General features: G+C 40.5%; 1 protein-coding gene across 16 annotated transcripts in view; it reads right to left on the reverse strand.

Moving 5' to 3' along the window:
* Window positions 1-18,540, reverse strand: part of LOC100355211 (coiled-coil domain-containing protein 30) — a 92,590-nt gene extending 74,050 nt beyond the window's left edge. For 2 of the 16 annotated variants that reach the window (XM_070078637.1, XM_070078633.1), the window contains exons 1-7: window positions 17,801-18,534; window positions 17,375-17,468; window positions 16,601-16,713; window positions 16,405-16,502; window positions 14,252-14,377; window positions 12,230-12,367; window positions 7,975-8,138 (exon numbers count right to left, since the gene is read on the reverse strand). In XM_070078637.1, coding sequence (XP_069934738.1) covers window positions 7,975-8,138; window positions 12,230-12,367; window positions 14,252-14,377; window positions 16,405-16,502; window positions 16,601-16,610 — 536 coding nt within the window. In that variant the 5' untranslated portion in view covers window positions 16,611-16,713; window positions 17,375-17,468; window positions 17,801-18,534. Of the gene's footprint in view, window positions 1-7,974; window positions 8,139-12,229; window positions 12,368-14,251; window positions 14,378-16,404; window positions 16,503-16,600; window positions 16,714-17,374; window positions 17,475-17,795 lie in introns of those variants that run through there. The other 14 variants (XM_070078636.1, XM_051856626.2, XM_070078638.1 and 11 more) reach the window with 14 other exon arrangements.
* Window positions 18,541-18,920: the final 380 nt, after the last annotated feature.

Consider the following 18,920-nt stretch of genomic DNA (forward strand, 5'->3'; position numbering starts at 1 on the left):
GTGACACAGTGGGTTAAACTGGATGCTCGTATGCCCTCCTCATGCATGTGGGAAGGCAGTGGAAGATGGCCCAAGTACTTAGGCCCCATGCCACCCAGATGGGAGATCAGGTAGAATCCCTGGCCTAGTCCAGAACTGCTATTGTGGCCATTTGGGGAGTGAAGCTCCTGCTTTCTTCCTCTGTCACTCTGCATTTTGATAAATAGATACATAGATAAGTAAATATTTTAAGAAAGACTGGGACAGGGGCTGGTGCTGTGACACAGTGGGTTAATGCCCTGGCCTGAAGCGCTGGCATCCCATATGGGCGCCGGTTCTAGTCTTGGCTGCTCTTCTTCCCATACAGCTCTCTGCTATGGCCTGGGAAAGCAGTAGAAGATGGCCCAAGTCCTTGGGCCCTTGCATCTACATGGGAGACCTGGAAAAAGCTCCAGGCTCCTGATTTCGGATTGGCGCAGCTCCGACCTTTGCGGCCATCTGGGGAGTGAACCAATGGATGGAAGACCTCTCTCTCTCTCTGTCTCTACCTCTCTCTGTAACTCCATCTTTCAAATGAATAAAATAAATGTTTAAAAAACAAAAGACTGGGACAATGTAAACATATACTTTATATGTTTAGAGATGGAAAAAGGATTTTTTCTTGTCAGAAGATGGAAATCCACCTTTCCTTATTTTTCTCACTAAGTGCAACTAAAAACTCTGAACATTACATATAAAACAAATATAAGAAGAATCTGAAAGGTGAAGAGAAGGTAGCAGACTAGCTATAGATTTTGAAACCTGAGGAATGATAATGGCTGGAAATTTCACAAGTTTTCTGTTTGCTTCATACTCAAATACGTCAGATTCAGAGCTTCAGAAGATAACAACCCAGACAACGCCAACAAGCACAGGCCAAAAACAAACAAACAACAACAAACAACAAACCCCCCAAATCCAGCTATCTTTAGCCAAACACAAGAAAAGGATACAAAGGAAGTGAGAGGACTTTAGTTTAACACCTACTTTCCTCCAGCAGGATACTTCACTGGCTGAGTTGGGAGCTTAGACTTCTACCCTCACCAGACCACTGGGTTGAAATCAGAGAAGCCCAAGCTGGGAGCAGGGACTTGAATCTCTGCCAGGCAGTGATGAGCTCTCCTACACTGCAGTGTCCATGCCCCATGTGGGGAGTCTAGCATTCTACTCCAAGCTGGAGTGCAGATGGGCATGTTACTCCCTTTCCACTGGGTGGTGTCAGAGGAAGCCAGGTGGAGAGTTGGCACAATGAGACCATTCCCACTACCCGCCTTGTGGTATCAGTGGAGCCCAAGTAGGGAGAAATAACAAAGCACCCTTCTCCCTCTCAGTCAGGTGGAGGAGGAATTCCCACCCTTACCAGCTGTAATAAGGACCCTTTTCTTCCTTGGGTGTCCATGGAGGCTGGGTGAGGCTATGACTTCTGCCCCTTCCGGGCAGTGTTGAGACAGCACTTACCTCCCCCAAACACCTCCCTTCATGGAGTAGCCCCTGAAAAAGATCAGCTCAACCAAAGGTCTAAGTAAGATATACAAAATATCCAAATTTCATTCTAAAATCACTCATCATACTCACCACAACAACCCAAAACAGGAACGTCTTGACTTGAATGAAGAAAGACAAGAACTGATGCCAAGACTGAGATGTTAGAATTTTCTAACAAAGCCGTAAGTCAGCCATTATAAATATATTTCATGAGGGATTATGAACATACTTGAAACAGAAAAAAAGTCTCAGAAAAGAAATAAAAAGTTTCAACAAAGAAATAAAATACATAAAAAAGAATCAAATGGAAATTTTAGGACTGAAAAATATAGTAACTAAAATTTTTAAAACTCAATGCCTGGGCCCACCAGCAGAACGCAAAGAATAGAGAAAACAACCAGTGACCTTGAAGATAGAGCATTTGGAATGACCTAATCTGAATAAGAGATAGAAAACAGAATGGAAAAAAAATGAATAGAGCCTCTGGGACCTGTGGGATTACAACAAAAGGTCTAGCACTTATCCCATCAAATCACAGAAAGAGAGGAGCATATAGGCATAGCTGAAAAGCACTTGTGGAAAGAGTGACTATAAAACTGTCCAAATGACATAAACATACAGATTCAAGAAGACGGGGATGGCCCTAAACAAGATAAACCTAAAGAAATTCATACCAAGCCACACAATAGTCAAACTTCTGAAAAAGTCCAGACAGAAAAATCTTGAAAGCAGTAAGAAATATTGTTTTACCTATAAGGGAAAACAATTAGAATGAGAATGGACATTCATCAGAAACTACAGAGGGGTGGGTGTTGTGGCAGTGGGTTAGCAGGGGGTTAAATCTCTGCTTGGGAAGCCAGCATCTCATATCTGAGCGTCTAGGGTCGAGTGCCACCTCTGCTTTTTGTAGGATGTATAAAGATAACAGAACAGATGAGTTTCTGTCAGAACTATATAACCTTTTCAAATAAAGAAAATTGAAAACTATTATAGTGGTTAGCATTGTGGCACAGGGCCAGTCTGAGTCCTGGCTGCTCTGCTTCCAATCCAGCTTCCTGCAAATTCACTGGGGAAAAGCAGTGAGTGACAGCCAAAGTACTTGGGCTCCTGTCACCACTGTGGGAGTTCTGAATGGAGTTCAGGGCTCCTGTCGTGTCTCTCCCGCTCTCTGTCACTATGCCTGTCAAATAAATAAATGAATGAAGCAATCTTTGGAACAAACAAACTACTATAGAAAGAAGGGGAAATTTGAGAGCCATGGTGGATCTCCAGACCCTTGCTAGCTACAAAGCATGTTCTCAGCTCCACGTCATTTTTGGCTGGTAGTTCACTTTTGCTGACCCCACTTTTATCCATAGAAATATGTATTTCTTTTAAAGAATATGCTCAGTTTGACTCTGGTTTCTAGTGTATATGTTGTCTCTTACACCTTTTGAAAGGAAAAATCCTGTGTTTTGGCGGGAGCATTTGGGGAATGAACCAGTGGATGGAAGATCCATCTCTCTCTCTGCCTCTCTCATTCCCTCCCTCCCTCCCTCTAACTCCCCCTTTTTAAATAAATAAATGAATCTTAACAGAAAAAGAAACCATAGAGGCCATAAGGAAGTGCTCAAGCCTGGAAAGAAAAGAAATGCCCACTGAGAATAGTCCTCCTTGTCTCCTCCATCAGTTCCCTTTTCTTACTTCTTTATCCAGCAGACTTTAGACTTCATTGCTTCCATCACTGTGTAAACAAAATGAACAACTCTCTTACCCCATTTTCCTTCCACCGTGCTGAAGTGGCAAAACTTTAACCTTGAGTAAATACCACTGTCTTTTCTTCCCTAAAAGTAAACTACTGAGCATTGCTAAGGATCATCACATGTTCTCAAAGATGGATGCCATATAACTTCAGGTTTTGTAGCCCAACTTGGCCTTCAATACCACCACCCTCCCCTGTTGCTATCTCTTCCATTTCCACATTGATTATTTCAAAGTTTTACAATTCTCTGCTGTTGCTATTCCTCTCTCACTTCCAGCAGGTATCTTTTCTTCCCACTTCAGAGAGCACAGAAACCACTGAGCGTGTCTTTTGATTTCTTCTTACGCTAAAAACTCACCTGCAGCTCCATTTATCCTCTATTATTCTTCCTGTTAAAATGGACAGGTATGCCCCCTCCCCCACCCCCGGCTAAGGCTGGCCCCTTTGCTGATACTCCGATACATCTATCAATTTGCAGATCCCCATAAGCATCTAAACACACTAGGTTCTGCTTATCGCAGCTCCATCTCCTTTTTTCTCCTTCACAACCAGACTTTTTGGGAAGCCTCGTCTACATTCACCATTCACGTTTCCATTCCCTACTTGTTCCTCAGTTCATTCCCACTCACTGCCCCATAGGCTGTCATTCAGAAAGCAATCTGTTTTTTTGCCTTCACTGGAACTACTCTTACTTCCTTACTGCTAAACTCAGTAGTCACTCCGTATTCCTTATTTCATGGACTTCGTGGCAGTACTTAATGTAACTCACCACTCCTTTGAAATACTCTTTAATCTGGCTTCTGTAACACACTCTCCTGATTTTTTCCCTACTTCTCTGACTGCTTTGTCTCGGTTACCTTTGATGTGTGTTCGAGGAGGATATTCTTTATGCCTCCTAGAGAGAGGTTTTCCTTAGGTTTCTGCCTACAGGTGCTTTTATCAAGCAACATACCGGTAACTTTTGTTACCATCTACTTGTAAAGGATTCCCAAATTTACCTCTTTTCCAGAGGTAAATTCCTGAGTTCCAAATCCTTAAATCCAATTGTGTGATGACTGTCTCCAGCTGGCTATTCTAACGACATTTCAAAGTCAGTGTGCCAAAAGCTACACTCCTTTTTCTCCTTCCTCAAAATTATTCTCTAACTCAGTGAATGACACCATCAAATCAAAAATTAAGTTATCCTTAACCTCTTTCCACAGCCAAATCACTGTCTACTATGCCTTCTTCCTCATTCTCCATACTCACCACTCCTTAAGTCCTATTGATTTTCTTCCTCTCAATTCCATGGACTTTGCTCTATCTCCACAAATATCATCATCTATCACCTAGATTACCCCCTAACTGCTACCTTCATTCTTTTTTTCTAAAGATATATTTATTTATTTGAAAGGCAGAGTTACAGAGAGGCAGAGGAGGAGAGAGAGGTTTTTCATCCACTGGTTCACTACCCAGATGACTGCAATGGCTGGAGCTGAGCCGATCTGAAGTCAGGAGCCAAAAGTTTCTTCCAGGTCTCTCACGCGGGTGCAGGGGCCCAAGGCCTTGGGCCATCTTCTACTGCTTTCCCAGACCATAGCAGAGAGAGCTGGATTGGAAGTGGAGCGGCGGGGTCTCAAACTGGCGCTGATATGGGATGCCGGCACTGCAGGCAGTGGCTTTACCTGCTACGCCACAGCGCCGGCCCCCTTCATTCTTTTTTTAATGTTTATTTATTTTCATGTACTTGAAAGAGTCACACACACACACACACACACACGCAGAGACAGAGAGAGAGAGACAGAGAAACTTCTACCCACTGCTTCATTCCCAAAATGGCCAGGATCAGGCCAATGCCAAATCCAGAAGCCAGGAACTTTATCCTCATCTCCCACATGAGTAGCAGGGGCCCAAGCACTTGAACCATAATCTGCTGCCTCTCAGAATGCCTCAGTAGGAACCTGGATTGGAAACAGAGTAGTTGGGAATAAAAGTGACACTCTGATATGGGATGCAGGCATCCCAAGTAGCAGCTTAACCTGCTGTGACACAATGCACATCTTGCTACCTTCATTCTTGCACCAACAATCTATTTTATAAAGAGCAGGCAGAGATTTTTTTAAAGAACAAATCTATTTTTGTCTTATCCGTGTTTCTAAAAGCTGCAGTAGTTTTCTATCACCTAAGTTTCCTACTCATGTCCTTTCACAACTGGGTCTTCACTCTCATCACCCCTTCCCCATTTCCTCTCTTCACATTCTATGCCACGGTTGGAACATTCAGCCCACAGGCTGTAGGAAGCCTGCAAAATCATTTGGTCTGGCTCTGCCACAACAACCACAGGCAGGACTCAGAATTCAATAAATCTATAGCAGGCCAATGTTTAAGTTGATAATTTTATATCACCATTGAGGTCAAGATTGAGGTCGACTTTTAGGACTTCAAATAAATGATGCTTTCTCTTGTACATGCCATCACCATCCCCCTGAAAGTTATTCTTCAGTCTTTTGCCTTGGCCTTTGATCAGTCATATTTCTTTTTTTAACTTTTATTTAGTAAATATAAATTTCCAAAGTACAGTTTATGGATTACAATGGCTCCCCCCCCCATAACTTTCCTCCCACTCGCACCCCTCCCATCTCCTGCTCCCTCTCCCATTCCATTTACATCAAGATTCATTTTCAATTATCTTTATATACAGAAGATCGATTTAGTATATGTTAAGTAAAGATTTCATCAGTTTGCACCCACACAGAAACACAAGGTGTAAAATACTGTTTGAGTACTAGTTATAGCATTACTTCACATTGGACACCACATTAAGGACAGATCCCACATGAGGAGTAAGTACACAGTGACTCCTGTTGTTGACTTAACAATTTGACACTCTTGTTTATGGCGTCAGTAATCTCCCTAGGCTCTAGTCATGAGTTGCCAAGGCTATGGAAGCCTTTTGAGTTCACCGACTTCGTTCTTATTCAGACAGGGTCATAGTCAAAGTGGAAGTTCTCTCCTCCCTTCAGAGAAAGGTACCTCCTTCTTTGATAGCCCCGGATCAGTCATATTTCAAGACTCATTCACTTTAAGACTAATTTTTGGTTCATTGGTCTGGGCCAGGGCCTGAGCTTTGTGTTCCTATATCGTCTAGTCTGCTTTGTTTCATTATCTTCCCCCAGCAGACTGTGTGGGCCAAAGAACAGCAACTGTGTCTTATTTTGTATCCTTATTATCTACCTACAGTACTCAGCACATGGTAGATGTGCAATTTATAGATGAATGTGATTGTATATGGACCTGAGTAAGTGCTGGCTGTGAAGGTGGACACAGGAAAGCACTACGAGTAAAGGAGAGAGAGTAGCATATGGCAGATGCACTGACTTCGCACAGTCCTAGCTACAGGACGCAGTGTGAACCAAGTTGTGGAAACAGGCGCAGGAAGGAGTTCTTCAGAAGGAAGCCCAGTGTCTTACGGCAAGGCTCCTCGTCCCCGGTGAAAGAAGGCCGCAGCCTTGCTCACTGTGGCAAGTATCCCTGCCAACTACCCCAATCAGTGGGGTGGATTTTTATCTGCTTTGATCATTGATGTCAACTCCTCCTCTGATAGAGCTTTAATTTGGACCATTTCATCTCCACTGTCATTTATCAAGATAAATGTCTTTTCATCTGTGGCTCATAAGTGGATTAATTAGCTTCCCATTTCATCTATTATAGAAATACCAGAACTGTATCACTTAAAAGTCATGTAATGTACCTTCCTAGTGCTCTCCTCCCCTACAGCAAACTACAGCTATGATCCAGCTTTGTGGCTTTTGTTCTTGCCACCATGATCATGTCTCTTTCCCCACCATCCCGCTAATATATTCTCCCCCACCATTCCGCTAATATATTCTTCCCCATCATCCCGCTAATATATTCTTCCTGCTTCTGACACTATATCTCTTGAGGGAGAATCCTGGACTGAGAGCTTACTCTAAAGTTTAAAGCAAATTTTAAGTGGGCATAAAATTCAGGGGCTCCAAGCTAGCAAACTAATCTCCTTCTAAAAACATTTACAAAGATACAAGTTTGGTTATTTCTAGACTGTATTTCCCCAATTTATTGATGAGTGCATCCTTTAGTAAGGCAGTTAAATAAAAATTGATATCTATCATTTCCTTTTGATTATTGACTTTTAGGCTTTTGTCCAAACATAATTTGATTGCATGTGCTTGTTTTTGTGCCAAAGCATAGCACTGCATTTGTTCAAAGCCTCAAAGATTTCTGTGAAAGATACTTTTTGTGAAAAAGCAAAAATATAACAGTTAGAAGACAAGATTATTTCCCCCATATTAAAAAGTGAAAGAGAAAGTTTTTCAAAATGTAGCTATCAGACACAATGTTAAATAAAAACAGCAAAAAACAACATCTCTGGAGGGTATGATCTTAGTTACATAAAAATATAAATATGTATGCATATAAAAAAGAAAGAAAAATTGAGATAATCCTAGTGAGAATTACAGGTTATGATTATCCTTTTATGTTTCTCCATGCTTTCTAAATTCTCTGTAAAAAGCGTATTTTTTTACAAAGAAAGAAAAAATGTTAAAAATGTTTAAAAAATATAATAACACATCAAAAGACAAACTCCTTAGAGATGGGTTATGACTAATTTTTTCCAGTCACATAATTTGGAATGAATATCAAATTCTTACAGTGATCAAGATAAATAAAATGAATCCTAAGTCATTGATAAGAGATTTTACTCTATTTACCAGAGTTCCTCTCTTTCTTCCTTTGGATTTTGAATCTCTATTTCCAAAATTGATAATTTAGACACAAGATCTTTACAGGTATTCTCACTTGTAATTAAATTTGCAGTTTTCCCCCCGAGAGTAAAATGATTTAAATTTTCAAATTCTTGTGAAAGCTTCAAGACCTGTAAAGTTAAGTAAAAAGACAAATATTCTATTTTGCATATTGTTATGTATAGCTGTGAAAAAAACTATACTGGTTATATTAAATGCTTAATTATTGCCTTAAATAGCATAAACTGATGTACTAATTGAAGTTTCATTCCAGGTTAATACTTTGTAGTTGTTATATAAATTAATCCATTTTTACTATAGGCATAAAAGTGTATACATTGGTGTTTTGAGTTTTATTTTACCGTTTAACAAGCAAAATGATGCTATCTGTAAAGTTCTACACTATTTCCACACTTCTTTGTTGTCAAGTTTCAAATGTACTTTGCTGACTCCTAAAAGCAAGAATGCACTGTTGTAAAAGAGAACATTAGAAAAACTGGATACACGCAAGACAGAACAACCGACTATTGAAAACACACGAACTAGTAAAGACTCCCAGACTATCTTAGTGGCTATCATAGTGGCTCTCAAACGTTAGCATATAAAAGCATCACCTGAGTAGTTTAGTAAGGGCACTGTTGCAGCCCCAACCCCAAGATTCCATCAGAGAAGTAGGGTGGGAGAAGAGATCCACCCTTGAAACGAGTCTCCCAGGGAATTCTGATGCAAGCTGATGCTCTCAGTCACTGCCTTGTGTGTGACTGGGAAAAGCATGTGTTCAGGTTTTGTTTGTTGTTTATTTGTTTTGTATAAATAGATTCTCAAGATTCTTTTCCTCAAAGGTTACTCTTTATACTTTCATATAAAATGAAAGACAACTTCCTTCAGGCAGTAGAAGGGATGGGTAGGACCTGGTCCTAGGAACAGCAGAGGGATCCCCATCAAAGCATTGCACTAAAGGAGGCAACAGCATTCCTAGCTCAGACCCTGAGTCTCTCTGGAAATGCAGTTTCTTTTGTAACTATGTATGATTTTAAGAACAGATTGGTTTACATTCTAAAGATCAATTTAATTTTATTTTACGAGTTCTTTAAATTTGGTTTCCTATGCCTTTTCAGTTCCCTGAAGAGAAACTGCAGTGTTCGATTGTGGTCTATAATCTCAAAAATCTCACACGGACTATAACCTTCGCTGGGGAGAAGGTTGGCTTTAACTGGGTCTTGGGGCACGGCATGATATAGATGGGTGAAGAAGAGACTATGAACAGCACATTCTAAGCTTGGGAGCAATGTAGTCAAAGGAACTAGCACAGAGTGAGTGAGAGTAATCTGTGGAGAAAGGAATAGAGGCTACAGGAGGAGAAGCTGAGGAAACAACGCGAGGCTGAGCGGAGGGATCAGATTATGAAAGGCCTCGAAAGACAACTTTCAAAATGAGCTGGCATTACTGTAAGCAAGAAAAAGGTTTCCAAAATGTGACTTAATCACTGATTCTCTGGTCATTGTGAAAAAAAAAGAGAAGTAAACATTACAGATAATAAATGTTCAGTTCTTCAGAAGTAAAGGATGGCAAACAGTGGAGTTTAAATTTGATGTGAAAACTGCTGAAGGTTTCTGAAGGGGATGGTGACAATAATACACTTCTGGGTATTCTGAATTTTTGCATGACAAGCTTGCTGAGTAGAGACTTTGTTCTTTATTGCAAGGAAAGTTAAAGTTACAGGATCTTCCATGACTTGGACATTGTGGAACAGGCCAGCTCTGTTCCACAGGTTTCTCCTTGTCAGGATGATATCTTAATGAATAACAGCTCAACCTAACAATCAGCCATGTTTAAATACTATAAAAATTAAACTGATCATTCCATTTTCTGATTGAGGGCTTGGGGTGGGATAGAAAGTGCATAGGCTGAGAATCACCAAGTAACTTGGCAGTGGGTTAGTATTGTTGGGCCTCAGAGTTCTCATGTATCAGCTGAAGGAGTTGACCTACATGATCTCAGCCCTTTCAGCTTGAACTTGGAGCCTGGGTATTGTGATCCAAACAAAAGACAGGCACTTCATCAAATACTTAAGACTCAACCTGTTTAGCCACACCTAGCAAACCAACCTTTAAGTCTAAACCATCCTCAGTTTCGTAGAGAAAATGGAATATAATGAATCAAATATTCAAAACAGGAACTTTTTAAGGGATAAAAGTTTGATGGGAAACAAAACACATATAGTCTCAAAAGTAATCTCCTGAACATGTACTAATTGCAAAGGTGGAGAAATCTATCAGACAGTGCCTTAACCTGAGTTGTGTTGTGAGGAGACATCAGACAAAGCCAGCTGAGAGACATTCTTCACAGTCAGTGGTCTATACCTGTTATGGCCTGCGTGCTTGTTTTCCCTCAAGATGTTGCAACCCTAACTCTCAGTGGTATGGGATTTGGAAGGGCTTTGAGAAATGATTAGGTCACAAGGGTAGACCCCTCACGAAGACATTAGCGCCATTTTAAGACAAAACAGGACAGAGCTTGCCTCCTCTGTCTCTGCCCTCAGCCCTCAGCCATGTGAGGGTGCAATGAGAAGATGACAGTGTGCAGAAAGGGAGTCCTACCAAACATGGGATCTGTTAGTACATTGGTCTTGGGTTCCCAGCCTCCACAACTGTGAGAAATAAATGCTGTTTAAGCCACTTGGTTTATGGCATTCTGTTATAGCTGCTCAGACTATGACCGTGCTCTTCAAAAATAGCAAGGTCATGAAAGACAAACACAGACTGAGGAACAGTTGGAGATTAAAGGAGCTTAGGACGTGGCAACTACATACAATTTATGATCCTGCATTAGGTATTCTACTAGAAAAAAACTGTTCATTTGTTAGAAAGTGGGGTAACTGGTAAATCTGAATCCAAGTTGTAGATGTAATAGAAATACTGTGTCACTGTTAATTTTATGATTTTTCAGATTTGTATTGTAGTAACATAAGGTATATTGCTATTTTTAGCAAACACACATGGAAATATTTACAGGTAAAGATTATACCTCTAGGTTACTTTCTAAGGGTTCATAGTGTGTGTGTGTGTGTGTGTGTGTGTGTGTGTGTGTGTGTAGGGAGAGACAATAATAAGGCAAACACTGCATCATGCTAACATTTAGAAGTGTGGAGGCTTATGGGAATTCTTTGTAATATTTTGGTAACTTTTGTATAAAGTGTGAAATTGTTTCAACATAAACAGGTTAAAAAACAAGGGAGAGAGTAGGATAGCTATATCTATATTACCAGGATAGTGATCTGGGTTTCTCGATCTTACATTATTACCTTATAGGATACATTATACTCTTCTCACTCCAGTCCCTCCTTTGTGTTAACTTTCCTGATGTTTCTCTGAAACACAAGTTCTTTCCTTGCACACAGTGATAACTCACTGTGTGACAAGGCCCCACAAGCTATGCTTAGTTGCAGGGTGTGCCCTACACATTCACCCTCCCAGGAAGTATTCTGGATCTTTCCCTCCTTACTGTCACATAATCCAGATCTCAATCCTTCAGCAACTTGCTACTTCGTTTCTAAACAACTGCAGATAGGATGAATTAGGCCTTGATCTAGCTCTTCATCTCATACATGACATTAAAATACAACCCAGCATATTTTAACTGTTGCTTTCAAACCTTCATTCCTTGCTACCATTTTAATCTAGATTGAAAGAGTGATTGAGGAAAGGAATTTTCAGCCAGGAGAAGATAACATAATAGGTAGGACTCTATAAATTACACCATAGGTAACCTCTTCATCTACCATTGGACTAACTCTGATCTGGTAGTCATTTTTAAGCTCAGGGAACAAATTTAGGTCAGGACATTTAAGCATTTTCCTAATTTTAAGCATAATCCCACTTCTCACTATAACAGAACTATACTTTTCTAAATTGAAGACATTTAAGTAAACTTTTCACATTGTAATATGTGCTCTAGCAATTAAGTTGTCATGAAGCTGATTTGAAGTTAAAAATTCACACATTAATTCTAAATACCAAGTACTGGTTGAAGTCTTAATATTTGTCCTGAAATACAAATATAACTTGACTTATGATCCACTTTATATGGCAATTTGTTCTATAATAATAAAAGAAGTTTTAATCTCCAAGTCATTTCTTATTGAAAATTATTTCATTCTATCCTACCCTCATTAAAATATATTAAATATTGAAAATTTAAATATTTAACAATTCAATCTCACCTTTGTTTCTAATTCAGAATTCTCTTTCTGTAGCAGGTCATACGCTGTTAAAAAATGGCCTCTGCTGTCTACTGCCCCTGGAAGACTTTGAATTTCATCATACAGGAATGTAAGTTCTGATTTTGATTTTTCTAATTCCTATTAAAAATGAAGATAATTTTTAGAATAAGACTATTTTTTTATTTTTATTTTTTGACAGACAGAGTGGACAGTGAGAGAGAGACAGAGAGAAAGGTCTTCCTTTGCCGTTGGTTCACCCTCCAATGGCCGCCGCGGCCAGCACACCGTGCTGATCCAATGGCAGGAGCCAGGTACTTCTCCTGGTCTCCCATGGGGTGCAGGGCCCAAGCACCTGTGCCATCCTCCATTGCACTCCCTGGCCACAGCAGAGAGCTGGCCTGGAAGAGGGGCAACCGGGACAGAATCCGGTGCCCCGACCGGGACTAGAACCCGGTGTGCTGGCGCTGCAAGGCGGAGGATTAGCCTAGTGAGCCGCGGCGCTGGCTGAGACTATTTCTTCATACAAAGTATAATATTTCTAAAAGTCTTAAAATGGTTCTGATAATGTTTTGTTAAAAAATTTTAATTAACCTTAGCATTCTGTTTCTCTGATCCACAGGTTGAAAGACTGGGTTTCTAGTGTCATTCCTACATTAAGCAAGGTTTGTATAGAGGTAAACTCTTCAGAGACTCCTGTATTAAATGGTTATTATCTGTTTTGAAATGTATTTTAAAAACTACCTTTAACAGAATAATGTGTTATGTGGTTTTCCTTTAATCTTGTGACAATCTTAGCAATGGATTATTGAAACTAAGGCCCGGGGAACTTAAATGACCCACTTAGGTTCACAAAGCCAGGAAGAGGCAAAGCTGAGATTGCAGACCCATGTCTATCTGACTTTAGACTTTGTGCTTTTAAATACAAATTATACTGCCTTATTTAACAGTGTATACCCAGTGACTAGTCCTCTGATTTTCCGTTCATATCCATGAGATGATTTTCATCTTAAGTCAGATGAAGATTTTCATCAAATTTTTACATTGATCATATGGACTATACAGTGGAAGATTAGGGTCTGAGAGTCAGACTGTGGTGTCCAATGAAGGGAACAGGTTACATAAAATTTACTTTAGAAGAACAGCTACTTGGTACTTCCCCAAAACCTTGAAGTCAGAGAGGGAGTGTGCTAATAAGCACTCAACAAAAAGGCAAGATGATAAGGGAGTGTCTTCCCAACACCACAGGAAGGGCAAGTGGTATCAATTTCCTATCTCATTTCATTAGGATGGGATCTGGGACATTATACTGGCTGCCACCCATCCTGCAAACTGATTCAGTATCACTGTGCTCTACACTGGACTTCCACAAACTCACTTCCATGCTTCTCTTCAAAGTATAGATTGATTGTGTCCTAATAGATCTTTCCAATATGAGGTTAAAACAAGAGACAAATACATGAGTCTATGAACACCGTAACAATCACCTGCTATTTGCAGGATTCTTTGACTAGTGCTGGAACTCAGCTTGGGGAAGCAACAGAACTACCTACTCCATTATTGTTACTAGAGGTACACATTCTATAGTGCCATGGACTGAATTGTGGCCACCCCCTTTGTGTGCTGAAGCCCTAATCCCCAATATCAAGGAGGTGATAAAGGTCAAATGAGAATGTAAGGGTGAGTCTCTGACTTGATAGGCTTGGTGCTTTTATAAAAAAGGAAGACACCAGAGCTTCTTCTGTCTCCATCATGTGAGCATAGATCGAGAAGGCAGCTGTCTGCAAGCCAGGAAGAAAGGCCCTCCATAGGAAGTGAATTGTTCCGCAGCTTGAGCTGAGATTTCCCAGCCTCCAAAACTGTATGAAAATTAATATCTGTTATTTTAGCTACTGAGTCTATAGTACCACTTATGGCACCATAGGCTAAGATATATAGTTATAATTTATTTTAAAATAGAAGATAATGTGAAATTCCCAAGTTAGGATTATTATAAGAGAAAAAAAACATCTTGAATGGCAGTACCTCACTTTTAACTTTCAAAGCCTTCTGTATGGAATTAAGACTGCATGCTAATTGCTTTCTCTTCTTTTTCTCTTTTGATAAATCACTTTCAAATATTTCAATTTTTTCTTGGCTCATATTAAATATCTGTAAAAAGCATTTTACACAATTAATTCTACATACAATAGCAGTGTTTCCTATAAATTCTGATAATAACATTTTTCTGCCTAACTCAATTATAAAGTCACCCAGGAAATATGAACTGAGGAAAACTAGGTCAGGGTACCATTGCTCCTAACATGTATTTTTCTCAACAAGCCTGTTCATGCAATGTACAATGTAGTAATACTCATTCTTCCTACATTATAGCCATCACAGAAGGAATAAAATATGATTTTGAAAGTATTTTATAAATTCTAGGTACCTATAAATATAAGGTGTTGTTCAAATCTATCCAAATTAAGTGATAATAATCATCGGAGTAATAATGGTGGCAGCTACTACTTATCAAGAGCTTCCTATATGTTAGATGCTACGGTACATGCTTTACATGAATTATCTCATTTTGTTTTCCCAGGACTCCTATGAGACTGGAATTACTATTACATTCTTTTTCAGAAGAGATAGGCAAGGCTTAGATAACTTAGATAACGTGACCAAGGTCACACAGTCAGTAAGGGGATTCAAATCCAAGTCTAACTTAAAAGTCCTTTTAATATCTACTCTATTCAATTTTGTCAAAGTGTGTTTTCTCTTTTACAAAAATCTGTTAAGGCCGGCGCCGCGGCTCACTAGGCTAATCCTCTGCCTTGCAGCGCCGGCACACCGGGTTCTAGTCCCGGTTGCCCCTCTTCCAGGCCAGCTCTCTGCTGTGGCCAGGGAGTGCAGTGGAGGATGGCCCAAGTACTTGGGCCCTGCACCCCATGGGAGACCAGGATAAGTACCTGGCTCCTGCCATCAGATCAGCGCGGTGCACCAGCTGTAGTGTGCCGGCCGCAGCGGCCATTGGAGGGTGAACCAACGGCAAAGGAAGACCTTTCTCTCTGTCTCTCTCTCTCACTCTCCACTCTGCCTGTCCAAAAAAAAAAAAAAAAAAAAAAAATTCTGTTAAGAACTGATTCCTTCCATCCAAAACAGACGGAAGGATTAAGTTCTAGTGTTGTAAAGCACAGTGAGGTGACTGTAGTTCACAATAACCTAGTCTATACTTTATGAATAATTGGAAGAGGGGAGCTTGGAGGTTCTAACTAGAGAGTAATAATAAAGAGAGGCAAATGCCCATCACCCTGATTTAATCAACATACATTGTTGCAGGTAACCGAACGCCACACTGTACCCCCATAAACATGTGTAACTATGTGCTAACCAAAAAATATGTTTTAAGTTTAAGGAGATGGAAATGCTAACTAAATCAATCTGATCATTACACATGTATACTTGTAGCGAATTATCATACTGAACCCAAAAATTATGTACAGTTAAAAACATTTTTAACATACCAAGTAATTAAATTGAAATAAAAATGCAGCTTAGTGAGCAAACTGTGAGAATGGGGACAATTTCCTTGATGACTACCTTGTCATCAAGCAAGCTGTGGACACTGCTCCATGGTGAAAGCACACCTGCCCAGGAAACTAACTGCATGTTAGATTTGGCCAATTAGGAAACAGCATGCAACTGATTCATGTGTACTCTGGAAGCTGGGCAGTGAAGAATGGTGTGACAGCAGGAAGCCCTACCAGTTCTGTACTACTAGCTAACAACAGAGAGACCAGAGCAGTTGCTTCACTTTTAGACCTGGTTTCCTCATGTGTAAAATAGGGATAATGATGCCTGAATCTCTCTCTCTTTTTCTCTCTCTCTCCATGGACACCCCATTCATAGAACAAGTTCTATTATATTATTATCAGATTGTCCTAATTTTTCACTCTTAAATCTTGACAGACTAGTTTATCTGAAAGACATCTTTAGTGGCTCCTTTCTAACTGACTGCTGGGAATGCCTTGGAAAGGGCATTCTGTAACTACTGATCACAATCTTAGAATGTAGAGTTACCATTTCTGGATGTGTGCTTTCTCCTTTTGCCCATTTTCAGTAATTCTTAAGCATCCTTATGGAGTTTACCTTACCTGTATTAGAAAATGTAGCAGAATATTGTCTTTTTAATATCTTACCTCATTCAGATCTTGTGCTTTAATTGTCTCTTGACCTTTCATACTGGTTCTTTTCTGTCTTCCTATAATATTGATAACTTGGGCTCTAAGATGGAAATCTTAATCCAAATAAATCATTAGTTATAATACATACACACATTATTTGAAAAAAAAAAATAAGCTACATTCCTTAAGCATCCCTCCCTGAGGGATATACCTATACCCATGAGGTCTCTTCCGAACAGCAGGTTCACCTCCTATCTGGTCCTGGAGCCTTTGGAGATTTGCTTTATTACGGATGTGAGCCTTTGCTGTTGTTTGGCAGCTGAACTGAAGGGAATAAGCATTAGAAACTACACTACAGAACTCTGACTGTTCTGAGTTAATCAAACTTATTAAAACTTTTTACTTATTAAAACTTTCTCATGTTTAACATCCATAAAATAGGACGTAATCCCAAAATGATGAATTGGGAATAATGGGGAATGCTAAGAGAAAAATGAATGCTAAGATTCAGGTACGACTTTCACAGTTCTTCCTGTCCAGCTATATGGACCATAAGCCTAATGAGAATTGTATTGACTTGACAACATTGTACATGGATGTGAAGAAGGATGACATATATTTTTTTCTAGGATGAATCTTTTCCCCTTCATCAGCCACCACCTCTGCTGAATGTTTCTGCAAATCTACATATGACATGCTGAGGCATTCAACACTCAAGGCAAGAATTTTCTTAGCTGTCTTATACCACGTGAGATGCCTCAGAACACGGTAGAGGAAGCACTTCAGCTCTTAAAAACTCTTCAATTCCTTTGTGTTTTCACAGTGTAAGGATGTCATGTGCAGTGGGCACTAGCACAGCATGCTGATTTGATGCCCATGTCATATCAGAGTGCCTGGGGTCAAGTCCCAGCTCTGCTTCTGATTCCACCTTCCTGCTAACATGCACCATGGGAGGCAGCAGGTGATGGCTACCCAAGTGGGATACCTGGATTGAATTTCCTGGCCCTCAGCTTCAGCCTGGTCCAGGTCTATCCTCTGCAGACATTTAGGGAGTGAACCAGCGGATGATCAATCTCTCTCTGCCTCTCAAATAAATAAATAAACAACCTTTTAAAAAAGAATGTTATGTGCTCGCTTTGGCAGCACATATACTAAAATTGAACGATAAAAAGAATGTTATGTATTTTAATGCTATAATTTAAAAAAGATAGCTTTCCCAAATAAGATATATTTGAAATGTGTAATAATTTGCAACATATTGAATACAATAATGTATTCAGGCATTTATATACCTCCTGAGATCACCAACCAAATTTAAAATAGAAAAACACAGGAAAGGTTCAGGAAGTAATATGAGAAATGGACAATGAGCTATAAAGCTTTCCAGGGAGCTGAGAGGAGCCTACCTCACCTGTAGCCAGCAGTAAACAGGAGATGCAGTGCTTTGTTTCAGATTGCCCAATTAGCCACCAAGGACTGGAGAACAACGGTTTAACAGTTCAGAATTTTCCACATTTGGTGTTCTACTACCTGGAAGGTGGGGATCTCCAGTGCTCTGAACTAAACTGTGACTCCCAGGCACCATCTGATGAGTTTTACTGCCAACCCTGTGCACGCTTACTCAGGATGTGCACAGCCAACTGAGACTATGTACAGAATAGAACACTGCCCAGTCATCACTCTATGGGAGGTAGTTTATGTGCTCAGTGCTGGTCATGCAATGGTCCCTGTGGGTTATAATAAATCCCCTCTACATGTCTACACAAGAGGTAGTATAGTGCAGAAAATGAGCACTAGGGCCAGGTAAACCTGGATCAATTCCTGAATCTGATTCTTTCTCTGGTCAAGTTCCCTTAAGCTCTCACAAATGTGAGTGTGAAATGGCAACACTCCTAAATACCTTGGGAGGACTGCTCCAGGGATTCATGAGAGGATGTTTGTAAGGCAAATAGAGCAGACCTTGGCACATTACAGATGCTCAGCATGCTGTGGCTATCATGATTCCTGCCAGACACCTGGCACTCCTTCCATTCTAAGCATTTCTCTGAGAACATGTGTAACAACAGCACCAAGAGGCCCCACTGAGTGGTAAGTCTGCAGGCCAAGATGGGTCAGGAACACAGTTCTATCTCAAGGAGTCTGCTTGATAGAAAGGAGTGCTGTTCTACACTATTCTTCCTTTTTAAGACACAGGGATCCCTTGGCCGGCGCTGCGGCTCAATAGGCTAATCCTCGGCACCGGCACACTGGGTTCTAGTCCCAGTCGAGGCGCCGGATTCTGTCCCGGTTGCTCCTCTTCCAGGCCAGCTCTCTGCTGTGGCCCGGGAGTGCAGTGGAGGATGGCCCAAGTCCTTGGGCCCTGCACCCCATGGGAGACCGGGAGAGACACCTGGCTCCTGGCTTCAGATTAGCGCGGTGTGCCGGCCGCAGAGGCCACTGGGGGGTGAACCAACGGTAAAGGAAGACCTTTCTCTCTGTCTCTCTCTCTCACTCACTGTCCACTCTGCCTGTCAAAAAAAAAAAAAAAAAAA

This window comes from Oryctolagus cuniculus, chromosome 7, assembly GCF_964237555.1.
Source record: "Oryctolagus cuniculus chromosome 7, mOryCun1.1, whole genome shotgun sequence".
Lineage (NCBI taxonomy): Eukaryota > Metazoa > Chordata > Mammalia > Lagomorpha > Leporidae > Oryctolagus > Oryctolagus cuniculus.